Here is an 18523-nt window from a genome sequence, read left to right on the forward strand (position 1 = left end):
TAAGCTTTGCTCACAACTCTAGGAGCTCATTTAAGTTTTATTTATTTAGCAGAGTGTTTTTATGTTTTTTGGGGGGGATGGGGGGTTCAAGCCCTGCTGAGAGGATCAGTATTTCAGAAATGTTTGTATGGGCAATACTGAGCATCTGCAGCATGATATAATTCAGCTTTTATTATTCTCCCTTTTAAAAGCTCTGGCTGTATTTGACGCATCACCTATAATAGCTATTTCTATTTAACAAGATGCTAATGCTGTTTGAAAAGTTTCATGTTCATTTGTAAATATTTCAGCTCTGTTTTTGTTACGGAATAAACTGTACCTATATTTGATAAAGAATTCTTAGGAATAGGTGAAGAAATATTTAAGGTTAATGTACTTTGTTTTCTGTGAGCAAATTATTTGTAATGTTACTATTGGACTTAAGTGGTTTGGTGCCTTGACTCCATGTCATAGTCATATTGAAAATGGCATCAAGGGAAGTCTTTTTGTTTTGTTGGAAGCTTTTAGGAAAAGGGACCATGTAATATAGATCTTTGAAGTACTGCTTTAACCTCTAAATTCTAATTGAAACACATGAATACATTTTGAATTCAATGTGATCTAATAACTGCAGATATGGTCTTTCATTAAGAGTATCTTTCAGAGAAGCTGGAAATTACTTCTCAGCAATTGTGCATCATCTTAATCAGTTTATAAAACATTCTTCACACATTTAAAACATGATTGAATGTATGTTTATTTTAGCATCATCATAATTCCACCTTCCTGTTTCATTAGATACCTCAGTCTTTATATAGTTATTTATAAACTATATTTTCTTTATTTTAGGGCTTTGATTTTTAGAGTAATTTTTAGTGTTGTTGGATTATCTCTTTGTCGGCTATGTCCATTTCTGTCTCTAAAATAAATCTAGAACACTAGCGGAATATCTACCATTCGAGATGCTTTGAGATGCTCACATTGCATTTGTATAGAATGCTACATTTTTAATGAGCGCATAATAAAACACTGAAAAAGAGTCTTCTCATTGCATTTTGCTTTATGAATAATTTTGCTGGTAATTGCATAGAAGTCAATCGTATGGCAGGGATGCAGGTTCTGCAGGTATAAAACAAGTGATTGTTGTTTTTGGGTTTTTATTTTTTTTATTTTTTTTTTAGAAAGGCTATAATTATTTTTAAGGAGCTTCTTTCAGCCATTCGAGGGTCGGTTTGTGGTTCGTATTCAAACCCAAACATATACATATTAAATCACTGACAGATACAATTAACATATATACATGATGAAATATAGTATGGTAAAGATGTAATGGTAATTAGAATTTGAGCTGCTGCATCATTCGATTTTGAATATAAACTAAAAGAAAGCTTGTAGTTTTTAGATTTCTCTTTAGGTTGTGAGAGTTTTAGTCTCTACTATGAGTTTTTGCTCCTAGTATGTATTTCTGTCCAGTGTTCAGCTCACATTATTTCATCAACAAACCTATAAGACTGCGTTGCCATGCATAACCGCATTGACCATGGTGAGACGATTTCTGAAAACTCTCACACGAAACACCCAATGCCATCTGCTGCAGCATACTCATTTCAATTACACATGAAAAAATGCAATCCCAAGTCCTCAGCCTGCCAGAGATTGCCAGCTCCTTTTCATGATTGACTAAATATACTTGGGAAAGAAGTCTTTAGTAGGCCAAATTGCAGTCGAATCAAGATATCGGGTCTATGTGTAATATCAAAATATATCATAAACTACTTTTGGGCCCTTTTTATTATTGCAGAATATTCCCAGGGTTCTTATTAGTATCACAAATGGACACTAGACTAAATGCTAATAGATTCAGTGCTGCCTAGGCTGCCCTACAAAGCCAAACCGCAGTAGCTAGACAACGGACACGTGTCTCACTCTGTCTTCTCTGAATTTGAGCATAATTGAGCCAAAACTGTCTGTCACAGGACATATCAGGGTCTAAGAGATAGTTACTGCATTATGTCTTTGCAGGGCAGTATGATTCTGAAGATGTTTTTAAGGCTAAACCCTGACATAAAGTGAGAGGCAAGAGATGAAAAGAGAGACAGAGAGCTAATTTGATGTTTGGAATGGCTTTAACATCCTGGGCCACCTGGATTTATTTGGGCCAAACACTGTTCTGTCTGTCTGGGCCCTGCTTATCCAGGAGGACTATGGTGAACAGAAGCTCCCTCCTCAAAACTCACACCTGAGTACCACTTTATGCCCAGCTCTCTCTCTCTCTCCTAGTCTCTCTCTATCTCACTCGCCCTCCCTTAACTTCCTCCCTCTCAACGGTCCTGCCCTGTCCTACTTAACTTCGGCCCATTCTGCCCTTTGATTTGTGCTACTTAGCCAGCCAAAGATCATATGCACACTTCACACTCTCTGTTTCTCTCACATCCTCTCATGTTTACAGGGATATGTTTCACAAACAGATATCTAGGTAATGTTCAGTTGTGCAGTCCATTTCAGCTTATATTAGATATTATACTAATTATATGACATTTGTCATGGTTGCACAACTTGCAAATTTTTTATACCTTGGATTAATTGCTTCTGCTTGGATCTCTGTCATTTGTAAGTTGATTTGGATAAAAGTGTCTGTTAAACAAGAAGGTATAAATATTTATGCATGTTTAGCACAGTACGTTCAGATTAGTACGATTTTTAGATGTGTTCTTGTGTTTTTTTTTTTTTTATGTATTTATAAATATTTCGATAAGATTTGGTATGTGTGAAGCAGCTGTTGCATTCTTATTTTATTAGAACGATGTCTTTAACGGAAGCATGAAAAGACAGTGCATTGGTAAATAAGCATACCATCTCACTCAAAGATTTTCCCGTCAAAAAAACAGTAAAGAACTGGCAGCAGGGTTGCCAGCATGTTACTGTAAAATTAACGGTGTCTTGCTGTTGCTGAAATTAACAGCTGGATACTGTTTTTACAGCTACAGCATACAACTGTAATTTAGCAGCATATAGCTGTCAAATTACATACTATCTACTGTTGCTGAAATTTACAGCTGTGTTCCCAGCATGCACTGCGGCATGAAGAAATTACTTTGATTTTTTAATATGTGCTAGTTTATTTTGACATTGTTTTTGTTGTAGTCTAAGTTACTTGGATTTTAATGTTCAGCTCTTACTTACGTACGTAAAAGTATGTTTGTTAATTGTCACCACTGTTGCGTTTTGTATGCCGAGAGTTGATATCTGTGTGTCTTGATAACAACTCGAGTTATGCTGTAACTTCATCAAACTCGAGTTATGCTGTAAATTCATCAAAAACATCAAACACTCAATTTGCTGATATAATTTAGCTGAAAAATCCTTTATTGTTTTTGCTTTTATGTGTAATGCATCACTATTGCCACATACAGTGCCATTTGCGAGGTAGGATCAGACATTCAGGCTACCCTTAGGTTTTGTCTTCCAAGTAGCACAGTGCAACAACTTGTCTTTTACTTAAACATAAAATGACTGGCTGGAAAAACATAATATAATAATAAAGAAGGTCCAAGGTGCCAACTCAAGAGATCACTAATCACCATAATGGTGACTTCAATCAAAGCAACAACACTATTAAACTAAGACTTCTATTAAGTCTGAATAAATCATTTTGTACGTTTATTTATTTATTTTTATTTTTATTTTTTTTGCAATTTTTGTAGCTCCAATACATTTGCCAAAGCATACATACATACAGGTGCATCTCAATAAATTAGAATGTCGTGGAAAAGTTCATTTATTTCAGTAATTTAACTCAAATTGTGAAACTCGTGTATTAAATAAATTCAATGCACACAGACTGAAGTAGTTTAAGTCTTTGGTTCTTTTAATTGTGATGATTTTGGCTCACATTTAACAAAAACCCACCAATTCACTCTCTCAAAAAATTAGAATACATCATAAGACCAATAAAAAAAACATTTTTAGTGAATTGTTGGCCTTCTGGAAAGTATGTTCATTTACTGTATATGTACTCAATACTTGGTAGGGGCTCCTTTTGCTTTAATTACTGCCTCAATTCGGCGTGGCATGGAGGTGATCAGTTTGTGGCACTGCTGAGGTGGTATGGAAGCCCAGGTTTCTTTGACAGTGGCCTTCAGCTCATCTGCATTTTTTGGTCTCTTGTTTCTCATTTTCCTCTTGACAATACCCCATAGATTGTCTATGGGGTTCAGGTCTGGTGAGTTTGCTGGCCAGTCAAGCACACCAACACCATGGTCATTTAACCAACTTTTGGTGCTTTTGGCAGTGTGGGCAGGTGCCAAATCCTGCTGGAAAATGAAATCAGCATCTTTAAAAAGCTGGTCAGCAGAGGAAGCATGAAGTGCTCCAAAATTTCTTGGTAAACGGGTGCAGTGGCTTTGGTTTTCAAAAAACACAATGGACCAACACCAGCAGATGACATTGCACCCCAAATCATCACAGACTGTGGAAACTTAACACTGGACTTCAAGCAACTTGGGCTATGAGTTTCTCCACCCTTCCTCCAGGCTCTAGGACCTTGGTTTCCAAATGAAATACAAAACTTGCTCTCATCTGAAAAGAGGACTTTGGACCACTGGGCAACAGTCCAGTTCTTCTTCTCCTTAGCCCAGGTAAGACACCTCTGACATTGTCTGTGGTTCAGGAGTGGCTTAACAAGAGGAATACAACAACTGTAGCCAAATTCCTTGACACGTCTGTGTGTGGTGGCTCTTGATGCCTTGACCCCAGCCTCAGTCCATTCCTTGTGAAGTTCACCCAAATTCTTGAATTGATTTTGCTTGACAATTCTCATAAGGCTGTGGTTCTCTCGGTTGGTTGTGCATCTTTTTCTTCCACACTTTTTCCTTCCACTCAACTTTCTGTTAACATGCTTGGATACAACACTCTGTGAACAGCCAGCTTCTTTGGCAATGAATGTTTGTGGCTTACCCTCCTTGTGAAGGGTGTCAATGATTGTCTTCTGGACAACTGTCAGATCAGCAGTCTTCCCCATGATTGTGTAGCCTATTGAACCAAACTGAGAGACCATTTTGAAGGCTCAGGAAACCACTGCAGGTGTTTTGAGTTGATTAGCTGATTGGCATGTCATCATATTCTAATTTTTTGAGATAGTGAATTGGTGGGTTTTTGTTAAATGTGAGCCAAAATCATCACAATTAAAAGAACCAAAGACTTAAACTACTTCAGTCTGTGTGCATTGAATTTATTTAATACACGAGTTTCACAATTTGAGTTGAATTTCTGAAATAAATGAACTTTTCCACGACATTCTAATTTATTGAGATGCACCTGTATTCAAGCACAAAGGCTTATGGGTATTTCACCATTATAACCCACAATGCAGTGCTATACTGTTATTTTACTGTGTACAGATGGTTGTTGTTTTGTTTGTTTTTTTTTTCATAAAAAATACACTGTTCAATCCTGGCAAAACTGTACATTTAATATGTACATTGCTTCAAAGGTTGATTTTTTTATTTTTTATTATTTGACTTCTCATTAGACAGACAAGTGAAGGCTGATGTGAGATGATAAAGAACAGAGGTGTTGGTCAGAAACATCATGAACACTAACCATGTTCCACAAACTAAAATTTTCATGGGTGGGGGTTAAAATATATGTTTCAAAATGTCACTATAGCTTTCACCAAAATGATATCATGATTTTAAATGTTCATATTCCCCTAATGCCTTGCACAGAACAGCTATTTACCATAAAACTAGTCACTTCACAGTGAGCCTGCTCTTGATCTCCCAGAATGCAAAATTTTTAACAGCAAACTACTGTATTTAAGAATCACAGTAGATTGCTGTAGGAATTTGGCCGTAAATTTACAGCAATTTTTTACAGTGTTTTACTTTTACTTCTGCTTTACTTTTGACAAGTACGTACGTAAGTAAGTACATACGAACATATGTTAGTTCAAGCAGCTGACTTGTCTTCCTCCTAGACAGTAAAAGTATCCTTAAGCCTTCAGTTTTAGTGTAAACTGTAAAGGCGCGGTCACACATACTTTTGCACGGGGAAATTCCATGGGTGAAATACAGCTATCTCAATGGGAATCTATTGTGAATTTTGCATGATGGACTTCCATTGGCGAAGAATTTACTCACGCTAATTTCACCTTGAGTTCAAGTTTGGTGAACCTTGACAGGCGAAATTGCCATGTTGACCAATAAGAAATTGCTTGGTTTGGCGGTGACCTCTGTGTGGGTGGTGCTTCGTAAAAAGCTACACTGGATATTCACAATGGACAAGGATATAATTTTAACGGTGAGTTTAAAAAAAAAAAAATTATACTTAAGTCTCACTGAGTATAAAGTACAGCATTAAAAAAGGCTGCTTGACAATTATATTTTTGCTGGTTTCACACATGCTGAAAGTTCGCCCACGACATCTTTGCCCGTGGAATTTTCACCGTGAGAAGTGTGTGTGACTGCACCTTAAGTGATCTAAATTGAGAGTAGCATGCAGGGACCGATGGCTCTGTTGCTTACATGTGCTGCCAAACAGCTCTGTAATGTTAGGTTCATGCTTTTCTAGTTACTGGGTGGGAGTCTCACTGCACAATACACTAAGCAACCCTACCCTTTCTCCATCCAATGTAAAGTCACGTAGTATACTTATTGTTTGAGTCGTTTGAAGACTGTGGAGTCATCTTATGGAGTCATCTTATGGAATCATCTTATGCACTCATTTAAAGCTTGTGAAATCACCTTTATTAAGTCATTTAAAGCTTATGGAGCAATTTGACATAAAAAAAGCATCTATGCATTAGTTCTGATTAGTTAAATTTAAATTATTAAAAAGGGAAGCAGGGAAGTAAATGTTTCCGTCTCTTTGTGCTACAGTCCAAATGACAAACTGCATATGTCATTCATTTGATCCTGTTTGTGAAAATAACTGTGGCTTTTTCACGAAGGAGACACGAGAGGGGCTAACTAATTTCTCCATCAAGCTAATACAGCATTAGTGTGGTTTTAAGATGGCTGCTTCAGTAATTAGTGAATTGCTTTGAATGGGCCAGGCTGGGCTGAGAGCGGGTAAGAGATGAAAAATGGGGACATAAAGGCTGTCTGTTTCATACTCTGATGGAGGTTATATTTTCTGTGACAACTGGACCACAGTAATCAAAATGTGTTAATAATCCCTTCAGAGGGATTGTGGGGCATCAGTAGGGCCTCAATGAGTCTGAATCCCCTTGTTAGCAGCAGAGCTGGACGCTCCGCCCTTTACAGCCTGAATCAGCCTCAATTACAAACACTGCTGCGCATGAGAGAACTCTGCCATTGTCAACACATATTCAGACATGCATAACACATCATTATGCACACACATACATGATAATACAATCACTAACACACAATGATTCACTCTGTGTGAACTATGAAAATGCTAACATGGACATTCACTCTGTTTCACATTCACACATACAACCATACTTTAATTTCATATTCTTCAAAGTCAACATTAAATCCAAATTATTCTAGAAAAGCTAAGTTTTTCCAAAGAAAAAAAAGTTTGACTGTAACCTTTCATCAAAATATAATCCTTTTTTTGCTAGTGTCACCATATTGATTGATGTTATCCAATATCGAAACAGCCATTTAGGCATTTTAGGTGTTTCAGGATGGGAAAATACCTTCATAGTTTACTGGAAACTTGATTTCAGGTCTGGTTTCATTCTGGTATGGAATGCTAATTTTTCACAGTCCTATTGAGTCCTGCTGTACTTTTTTTTTCTTTTTTTTTTTTGTAGTATTCTGTTAAAATGTCTGTTTCACTTGTTATGCACCCTGAAATATGTCATATTACAGAAGTAAAATGGCACAAAAATGTTCAGAGGAATGTAGAGGGTAATGTGCAAACATATCTATAGTCTTTGATACATTAACAGGTGTCAGTGCAAAGTCCAGTTATTGCCATGTTGCGTTGATCAGACCTGCCCAGAATGGGTTACTGTGTCACCCATAAATGAAGCCCATGGTCAAGGAAGAGCTACTTTTGGTTACTACTATAACCAGTGCATGTGTGTTCATCTTTCAGATTGAAGCCTCTTATTTGCCCTTAGGATCTTCTTGATCAGACATGAGAGAGTCTTGATCCTTTAGTGTATTTACTTTATCACTGTAGAGTGAGCTCTGTTTAAATGACCCACAGAAGCCAGGCCATGCTCACTGTCTGGAAAATACACTCTGTAAACATCATGACAGATTTGAGAGTGCAAGACTGACCTGTGGACATAATACTTTAATCTCATCAGATAGAGCCTCTCCCTAACATGGTTACCCACCCCGCCTACTCCAATGTATTGAACTGGTAGTCTGCATAGACGGGTTCGAGAGAGCAGGCCTGAACTAAGAATGTTTTAGTCATAGAGTTCAACAGTAGCCGGGGTAATAAACGTCACTCACTAATTTCTATGAACTCATGCATCTCTCTGTCTCTACCACTCTTTCTTCCTCTCTCTCCCTCTCTGTCAAACTTGCCATTATACAGCCCATTAGCTGAAAGACTAGGGAGAGACCTAAGGTGGCCCTGAGGGTTGGAAAGCGAGTAGAGGCTCCCAGTCACATCATATCCAGAGCAACGCGAACACCTGTCTGTCTACTCGCACATTTTGCAAATCAACCCTAACTCACCAGCCCCCTCTGACTGATGAGTGTGTTTGTTGTGCTTGAAGTTGTGAGGTGCTTTTCTAAAGCTAATTAAAACAGAGCACTGCTTTCTGCAGTCTGGTAGCTTCTGCTGTAAGTTTAGTTAAGGAAAGTTTGAAGCTGGAGGTGAGCCTTTTAAATATACATGGGTGCAGGTGAAAGGCCACTTCTGATCTGACCTTGGATCAGCTCTCCAGGTACCTCTGCGTCTGCAGGACAGGAGATATTCAATAATGTAAAAGACTTGTTCAATTAGGATCTGTCTTTTATTCCACCATGTTCTTAAAGTCTATCTACTGTAAAGTGATTATTTGAAACCCATTTTACTTCCCAGATGCGACCGTTATTCTTAGTGAATAGGGTGTTCAATGGAGGGTCATAACCACCAAAGACTTTAAGGCGGACATGCCCCCCCCCCTCCACCCCCATCATTATTCAGATTAGTTACCATTACCAATCAAAACAAGTTTTTCTAACAACTTCTTAAAATTTCAGGTTTTGAATATTTAGTATTCAAGAAAAAAATGTGGGACAGATTTGATTTTATTCTTACTCTTTTTGATTGGATTGGGAAAACCAGGCTTTCCGTACATTTTTTTTTTTTTTTGCAGTCAATCGTGGAGGATTACTCGTCTCCTGAAACACCTATTGGCTAAAACTTAAGCAAGCTTGGGTGGCATCAGCCAAAATGGAAAGTCATTTCAGAAGTGGAGCAAGTTGTTACATTTTGATTATTTAAGATAATCAAATTATTTTGATCATTTTGAAGATTATATAGAATAACATTTTTCTTTGGAATAATGTGCACTGACCAATAATCAACTTAAGACCAGAAATGTAAAAAGGTCGATTTTGAATTCATGTTGACTTATTCATGTTGGTTATTGTGTGTGTGTTTCAGTGTGATTTATGGTCAGACCTTTGCACAGCAGGTTATGCATGTTTGTTTGTTTGTTTGTTGACTGTGTATCCATCCAGCATGCCGTGCAAGGCTAACGCCTCATTCTGTTCTCAGAAAGTTGGCTTCAAGCACTGGAGGACTCATTGACTTTCTAATGATCACTGGTCAGCCTGTGCGAGAGCCAGAGGTTTAGCCCATCCGCACCACTCAGATATCGACTGAACCCTCCGCTCCCCCTTTTCATTTTCGTCCTGCCGGCTCTATGTCAAAATCCATTACCACTGCTTCAACAGTACACGCAGACAAGAGGAGTGAGAGAGACGGATATAGTTTTTCTCTATTCTATCTCCTCCTCTTATCCTCCTCCCTGGCCTTTCTTCTGGATCCACCTCCTCTGCTTTGCCAAAAAGGGAGGGTAACCCCTGGCAGAAGATCATCCAGTAACATTGAGTGGATGACATATCGATCAAGTTCCCGTTTGGGCAGAGTAGAGTGTTAGGCCTTCCTCTGTTCCCAGTCCCACATGTTTCCACTTGGATGGTTCTTTCTAGCTCCCTGACCCTGCCAGGCTCTATTGTCTTTTTTCTTCACGCGTTTCAGCCTTTTTGGTTTTTATGTTTCCCACATAGTAGCGCTGCAGCTGAACGCGTGAGAGTCTACAGTGGATATCTCCAAAGACGTTTGTAGTAGACTTTTATGCAGATTATTAACTTCCTGCCAAATCATCGCATCATGTGCAGCGGTGCAAATTCAAGGCCATTTGAGCTTGATAACTGAATGTCCTAAACATACAGTCACTGAGCACTTTATTAGGTACACCTGTACACCTACATATTTATGTGATTATCTAATCAGCCAATCGTGTGGTAGCAGTGCAATGCATAAAATCATGCAGATATGGGCCAGGAGCTGCAGTTAATGTTCACATCAACATCAGAATGGGGAAAAATTGTGATCTCTGTGATTTTGACCGTGGCATGATTGTTGGTGCCAGATGGGCTGGTTTGAGCACAACAGTCTCTAGAGTTTACTCAGAATGATGCCAAAAAAAACCCCCAAAAACAATCATCCAGCCTTATTGATGAGAGAGGTCAACGGAGAATGGCCAGACTGGTTCGAGCTGACAGAAAGGCTATGGCAACTCAGATAACCACTCTGTACAATTGTAGTGAGCAGAATAGCATCTCAAAATGCACAACATGTCAAACCTTGTGGCTAATGGGCTACAACAGGAGAAGACCACGTCAGGTTCCACTTCTGTCAGCCAAGAAAAGAAAGCTGAGGCTGCAGTGGGCACAGGCTCACCAAAACTGGACAGTTGAAGATTGGAAAAGGGTAGCCTGGTCTGATGAATCTCGATTTCTGCTGAGGCACACAGATTGGAATTTGGTGCCAACAGCATGAATCCATGGTCCCAACTTGCCTTGTGTCAACAGTCCAGGCTGGTGATGGTGGTGTAATAGTGTGGAGAATATTTTCTTGGCACACTTTGGGCCCATTATTACCAATCAATCATCGCTTGAATGCCACAGCCTATTTGAGTATTGTTGCTGTCACCATGTGCATCATCCCTTCATGACCACAATTTTCCCATCTTCTAATGGTTTCTTCCAGCTTGATGTACCATGTCACAAAACAAAAGTTATCTCAAACTGGTTTCATGAACGTGACAGTGAGTTCACTGTTCTTCAGTGGCTTTCCTAGGCAATGGATCTGAATCCAATAGAACACCTTTGGGATGTGGTAGAATAGGAGATTCGCAGCATGAATATGCTGCTGACAAATCTGCAGAAATTGAATGATGCAATCATGTCAACATCGACCAGAATATCAATGGATTGTTTCCAACATCTTGTGGAATCCATGCCAAAAAGAAATGAGACTGTTTTGAGGGCAAAGGGAAGCCCTACCCAGTATTAGTATAGTGTTCCTAATAACTCCTGCACTATAATTTTAAGTCACTAAAGTAAAAAGGAAAGCACCTAAATGATTGTATCAGGCAACATTATTGTCTTTCTTTTGCTTTTCTCATATGTGCTGTAAGGCTTTGGGCTTCTTGAGCCAGGAGTCAAACTCCCCGCTGTCCTGGACCAGTCTCTGCACCTCGCGAGAGTCTTCCCTCGTCTCCCCGTGACCCCGGTGATGTACTCCTCCCACTCAATCCTGGGACGTCCCTGTGTCCTCTTGTTTTCTGGTCTGGCTTGCCATATCTGCCTGGGCTTGCGGTCCTCCATCATGTGGGCGATGTGTCATATCCATAGTCAAGCTTTCCACTCCATAGATGAGTGTGGGAAAGTAGACGTCTTTGTAGACATGCATCTTGGTCTTCTGGCTGTTTTCTCATTTGCCTACTATGGTGTTGTTGATGCTATAGTAGATCTGGCTTGCCTTGCGGATCCTGTTGTTGATCTCCATGTCCAATTTGCCATCTGACTTGAAGATGTTTTCAAGGTATTCGAACTGGTCATACATCAGCGCCTCTTCTTCCTGAGACGGCTGAGGAAGTTTGGAATGAACCGCCACATCCTCAAACGGTTCTACTCCTGCACTGTAGAGAGCATCCTGACTGGCTGCATCTCCGCCTGGATCGGCAATAGCACCGCCCACAACCGCAAAGCACTGCAAAGGGTGGTGCGAACTGCCAGACACATCATCGGAGGTGAGCTTCCCTCCCTCCAGGAAATATATACAAGGCGGTGTGTGAAAAAAGATGTTCTCACTGCTACCATCAGGCAGGCGGTATCGCAGCATCAGGACCCGCACCAGCCGACTCCATGACAGCTTCTTCCCCCAAGCAGTCAGACTTCTGAACGCTTGATCTCCCACGATCAAAATACATCAGCACTTTATTACCCTTACTTTATTACCCTTACTCTTATATCTCACACCGGACTGTCATAAATTATATTATTATTATATTCTCTCTTAACAACTGACTATCAACCGACAGCCTGAATGTCAATACAGTACAATACTGTACATTCTATATTTACTACTATATATACTTTTTTATATATTTGTATTTTTTATTTTTATTGAATGTGTGTCTATATAGTGCGCATTGTATACTGTACAGTGTATGTAATTATGTGTATATCAGATGTTTAAATTGTGCTGTGTTAATTTGATGTTATTGTAAATTGGTATATGTCTCATCACTGTCACGACTGCTATGTTGATCGGAACTGCACCCAAGAATTTCACACACCATTGCACTTGTGTATATGGCTGTGTGACAATAAAGTGATTTGATTTGAACTGATTTGGTCGACTTGTTTGATTGGTTCATTCTCCCAAATGATTTTGATGGCTGCTGGTTCTCCTTTGGTGAACTGCAACACTTTGGTCTTCTTCGTGTTGATGGACATGCTGCGGTCCTTGAATGCATGCGTCCACTCATCCAAGGCCTGCTGCTGCTCCTCTTCATTTTCTGCCACTAGAACGATATCATCCACATGCACCAGAGATTGCAGGCACACCGGTCTCATCCTCCAGTTACCAACTTTCAGTCTCTGCATTCTCCAGCGGCATTGTTTCATTACCTTGTTCATGAAGACTCAAGCTGTCCCCCTGCTTCACGTCTCTGTCCATCGCAAACTCTTGAGAACACCCACCGGCTATCCTCACCACCCCTCTCACTTGTGTGACAATAGAAATTATATTATAGAAATTATTAAATCTCAACAACGGTTTGAAGTAAAAACAGAATATCGTCATAAAATTATATAAATAAAATCTGAGAGTTTCCTTTTTATTTTTTGTGTTTAAATCTTAACATGGCTGAGTTTGGAATTGCTTACTACCATACTAATACCATTTCTGCCATAGACACAAATGACAGAAGTAAGAGTAGGATGGGTAGTAAGCCATTCCAAACTCAGCCTCTCTCTGAAAGATGGAGCATGTCACATGTTGAGCAGCACTGCCCATTTTGGATGTCAAAGGGAAATACCCACATTCCCTAAAGCTGGCTCTACACTAGCAGACTCAGAACAACTCGAATTAGGTGGGGGTGTCACACTTAATGACTGTTTTCACTAATCTTACCCTCCTAGACTGTGAGCCTGTCACATTTACTGATTAAAAATGGAGGGAAGGTGTCACGCTTAACAACTGCCTTTGACTTTTCTCAATGCTTCACTGTCACGCCCCATTTTCGCAGCCAATTATCCTGAATTTGATCTAAACCATATGCATTGCTTTAGACATTGATATGAACTGATGTTCATTAAAAGCTCTTTTGATCCAAATAAATACCAGTAGATGTTATCACGAAGCACACTATAAACAGTACAACATTACAAATGACAAAAGCGATTCAAACCCATTTTCCATGGTTTCAGTTGATTTTTTTGCTGTATTTACAAATTTTTACAAAAGTTATTGTATATTTAAACAGTTCCTTACCATGTACATTGAATTTGTCAGCGATCTCTGACCACTTTTTCTTTTAATGGTCTGTCTTAATATGACATATGCGATATGTCATACAAACATATGTGCTGACTCCAAAGAGCAATAAACTCCTCCAATTGCACCGTCCACGAGCACTTTCCAGACGCCATACTTTTTCTGCAGAAAACAAATCGCTTCTGTCCTCCGGCAAAAAAAAACACTTTATACATGAACTGCACTCATTGGTCACTGCCTTGGTGGCATGTTCCCACCCCACTCACAGCCAGTGATAGTTTCAAGCAAGCCGGATGTGTATTTTCAGTGTTTCAATGCATTAACCCAGCTGGGAGTCCAGACAGTCAAGTGATTAACACCTCCCGCTGAGAGTTGCTAATGGGCGCTCTGTCTCCCACTGCCTGGCCAGTGATTATGTTAATGAAGCTAAAACCTGAAAATCATTGGAAAAAGCAGCTAGTGTAGAGCCATCTTAATGTAGTATGTCTGTGAATGTATTTATACTACACACCTATGCATAGCTACAGCATGTACTTTATTTACAGTTCATCTGAGTTAATTGAATTCAGTACATATTCTGAAAGTACGGAATATTCTGAAAGAGTTCTCTTTAATGGCGAGCTGATATGTTGAATGAGTTGTGTCAATTAAGAGAGACCTCCAAAATAGGCAGTGCTGTGGTCCATCAGAACTAGAATTGAGAACAAGTGGTGTAGAGGGAGTGCGCCTGTGGGAGGTGCCAGGCCATGCTGTTGTACTCAAAGAAGGAACTGTGCTCTTCGCTATGGCTGTTGATGGCTAAGCTAAGCTAGCTGTCTCTAGAGAGAACTGCTTGAGAGAAGTCTAGCCTAACACGTCAATGCGAGGTGTGTTTGTGACAAGTGTCAGTTTGGTTTCCTCCGTTTTCTTGCCTCTGAATGACATGATTAATTTTTTATTTTATTTATTTCAATAATGGGCAAGAGAGGGAAAGGAATAACAAAATGACAACCAACTTAAAAGCACCTGAGGGAACATGCCAACACATCACTACAGTGACACCTTCCTCCTTTCTCCTCCTCTCATGATGGCTTCTGTCTCGACAGGTACCCCACACCAACGCATCTCACACACACACACACACACACACACACACACACACACACACACACACACACACACACACACACACACACACACACACCTACCTTGAGATGGCAGGAGTGGCATTATTATGTTTCTCTGTTATCTGTGATCTCTGCTTACCAGACAAGCAAGACCCAAAGCTAATCCCAATCAGTGTATGTTGAGAAGTGAGTGTATGTGTGTGTCTCTCTCTTTCACTGATGGAGTTTACCAAGGACACAGCGCACAGCCAGGGGCTGAAACGGTGCGATGATAACTTTTGGACAGGATGGCCCATTTGCGAGGACTTCTTACATGCAAGTGCTTGGTAATGTCAATGTCAAAATTTGCTGCAACAGATCCTCAACTATTAACTATTAGCCATGATAACGATCAACAGGAGGAGTAACATTTCCTACTGTTGATGTTACACTACCAAAACATCCTTGCCATTGTCATCGCATCTATATCGTTTGCAATGGAAAGGGGGAGATGAATATACATTCCCCAAATTTCAGTCCCCCCAAAGCTAGACATTAATGCCAAAACTCAAAAAAAGTCTTTGTTTAGTATTCTCAAAGGTAGATCATGGGCCAGATGGGTAACACATTGTGACAGAGGTGATGTCTAAATTAATCATTCATGCTCTCTCACATGGCTGTGCGCTAAAATATTAATGGTGGAATAAATTTGATTCGGGGCCTGTGATTAGAGGGGTGCCCAGCACTAGCATGTTTATTTATGCCCTGGAGAGCAGCTGCAAGGGTCACACTCAAACCTGTGCCATACGTATACCTCAGTCCAACGCATATATATACATATATCTGGCTATGTACATGTGCATGTGTGTGAGGTGGGAGGCTCTGATATTTATTATACATTACAGAGCTGATCATCATGTAGATGCTTGGTATGAATAATGTCAAAGGTGTTTTCATTGTGTGTTTGTCTGTGTTTGTCAATTCATGGTAAGCATAGTCCTTCAGCCTCTAGATGATGACATTTTTTGTCTGTGGATGTGGAGGGAATGCAGTCTGAACTGTGTCCAGTTCAGGTGTAGATACTGTAAAGTAAATCATGTTGCACAGCAGGACATTGCTCGTGTCAACTGCTCAGTTGCAGTCTGTTTTAGGTGATATTGAATGTGTGGTGTGTTTTGAGTGTTTGAGAGTGTTGTTGAGTGTCTAGTGTGGTTTTGTTGGAGACAGGGCGTGGAGGAAGGGAGTGAGTAACTGAATGAATGAATGAATGAATGATGTGTGTAGTCATGTTTGTGTCCTAGAGGCACTTGCTGTAATGGAGGGATGTAACTAGACAGTCTCACTGATAACAATCAGGTGTTTATGTACAGAACCAACAAGGCAGGGGAGACTTTTATAGCTCATTCTGTCTGTATTTTTTCTCTCTTTTGTACCTGTATCTATCTCTCCCTCTTGCTCTGGCATTATTGAGCTGGTAATGATAAGCACTGTCTGCCATTCAGGAGGAAATTTGAATAATCCCGTCACAAAGTTTGAAAGCGTACCACTATTTTGGGTCTGTCAAAACAGCATCTCAGGCACCTCACCTACACACTGCACTCTTCCTGTTTTCAAATATAAGTAACACACTAAGATTCTAGTCTTACTAGATCGAATGTCATCCGTCCACGTTGTTTCAGTTTAACATGACCCTCCCCTTCCCGGACAAATACAACTTCCCAAACACACACACAAAAAAAAAAATAGATTTATAGATCGCTCATGGGAGACACTCTTGGAATGTCACCCAGAATCTGAGTGTAAATGCTTCATTGAGAATGCATTTCCATAGTTACTTTTTTATGCATCATCAACAGCACCTGCCAACAGAACACCCATCCTACGTCTTGACACATGCACATATGCATGTACGGCTTAGTTGGGCTGCTGATTGTAATGAAGGGGCGATGCAGACTGTCACAGGCTGTGTTTTCTTGAGTGGCATATTGTTAGGCAGACACAAGCCTGGGCTGGACAGACGGGTCATTTTTCAGTGTCAGAAGGCAGCATTACTTCTGTCACACACATATACACCCACACCTTATTCATTTTAGCATATTCTTCCCACATGTGGCAGTGTAATCTGGCAATTGAGATTTTTTTCTTTCTCACATTTTCTCCACCCTGCCCTGTATACCCCTCTCAGGCTCAAAGTAATAATAGCTGGATGCCTGATCAGGGGTTGCGTTAACCGAAAATTCTCCGTCATTTACCGATTTTGTGAAAGATTGACAGAAAATTTCAAATGCTGTCTGTCATTTTGACAGATAAAAAAAGAAGTAAAACATTTTCACCTAGTGCATCAGATTTGACTTCACTGTCTCTCTCACTCACACTCCCGTGTGTGTGTGCCCTGTTTATTGCCCGGTATTAAGATACATTTGAACAGGCGTCATACACCATTAACACCTGGTAGTATGCGTCTCTTTTGACCAGTTGTGTTTGGATTTCGAGGGGAGGTCTGAATAATTGACTGCATATCAGTCATTATGTTAGTGTGTTACTGCATGTTCAGTGTGTCACTTTATTATAAATTATAAATAAATAAAGCACAAAAAGTATAGTAACAAAATGAAAGCACGAAAATGTTCTTGCATTTAATCTAAGTGCAAATATTAGCCTAGAATTGCCAGTTATTTAAGAGGAGTACCTACAGGTACATTAGAGCTTCAGAGATGCATGTGATTCACTATGGAAGACCGTTTTGTCCATGGTTTATCACTTTTTTCCGTCTTGTTTTCTCGTGATCACGACTTAATTTTCTCATGATCTCAAACTAACAAAAGTTGTTTTCTCGCGTCACATATCTCACTAATCAAGGCCTGACAGCAGCTAAAATAGCTTTGTTCCATTGAAGCACTGTATACATTGAAGCACTGTATCGGCGCTTCAATAATTTCGGGAAAAAACGTGATCTGTGACGGCTTCATTTGTCTAAAAATTACTCTTATTAATTTACTCTCAGATATTGTTTTTATTTTTTAACAGAACACAGTAGCATCTTAACTCCGACTGTATATGAAGCCTTTGAGCCTTCACTTGGTTATTACATATTTATTTATAAAAACTTAAGTTAAAAAAAGACGAAAACGACATAATAGCGTTGATAATGAATTTTATTGCTAGTTGTGCTTCATTTTTTGACCACCAGGTGGCAGTAAATTTAACCTTGTACAGAAGCTTTGATTACGAACCCAATTTCAATATGTTTGTCATTTTCCCATCATTACTCCATGGGTACCGGATTATGACTGAGAGATTCAGGTCAGCAGACTTGCAAGTCACTAGATAAAATTGAGATAATATCCATCTCTTTGACCTAGAGAAGACTACTGTTGCGATTAAACAGAAGATGAAGATGCTTTCCCTGTGATGATGAGCTGCTCCAGGTGCCAAAAGGTGTTTTCTTGTGGGAACTTTACGTG

At 39.6% G+C, this 18523-nt stretch overlaps 1 protein-coding gene across 8 annotated transcripts in view; it reads left to right on the plus strand.

Moving 5' to 3' along the window:
• Positions 1-18523, plus strand: part of LOC127426901 (vesicle transport through interaction with t-SNAREs homolog 1A-like) — a 200588-nt gene that overhangs the window by 50685 nt on the left and 131380 nt on the right. Inside the window, exon 6 of one of the 8 annotated variants that reach the window (XM_051674024.1) lies at positions 11609-12737. The exons of the other annotated variants lie outside the window; for them this stretch is intronic. Within the exon in view, the coding sequence (XP_051529984.1) occupies positions 11609-11997 (389 nt within the window). The 3' untranslated portion in view covers positions 11998-12737. Of the gene's footprint in view, positions 1-11608; positions 12738-18523 lie in introns of those variants that run through there. 8 annotated transcript variants of the gene reach the window in all.

This window comes from Myxocyprinus asiaticus, chromosome 36 (genome assembly GCF_019703515.2).
Source record: "Myxocyprinus asiaticus isolate MX2 ecotype Aquarium Trade chromosome 36, UBuf_Myxa_2, whole genome shotgun sequence".
Lineage (NCBI taxonomy): Eukaryota > Metazoa > Chordata > Actinopteri > Cypriniformes > Catostomidae > Myxocyprinus > Myxocyprinus asiaticus.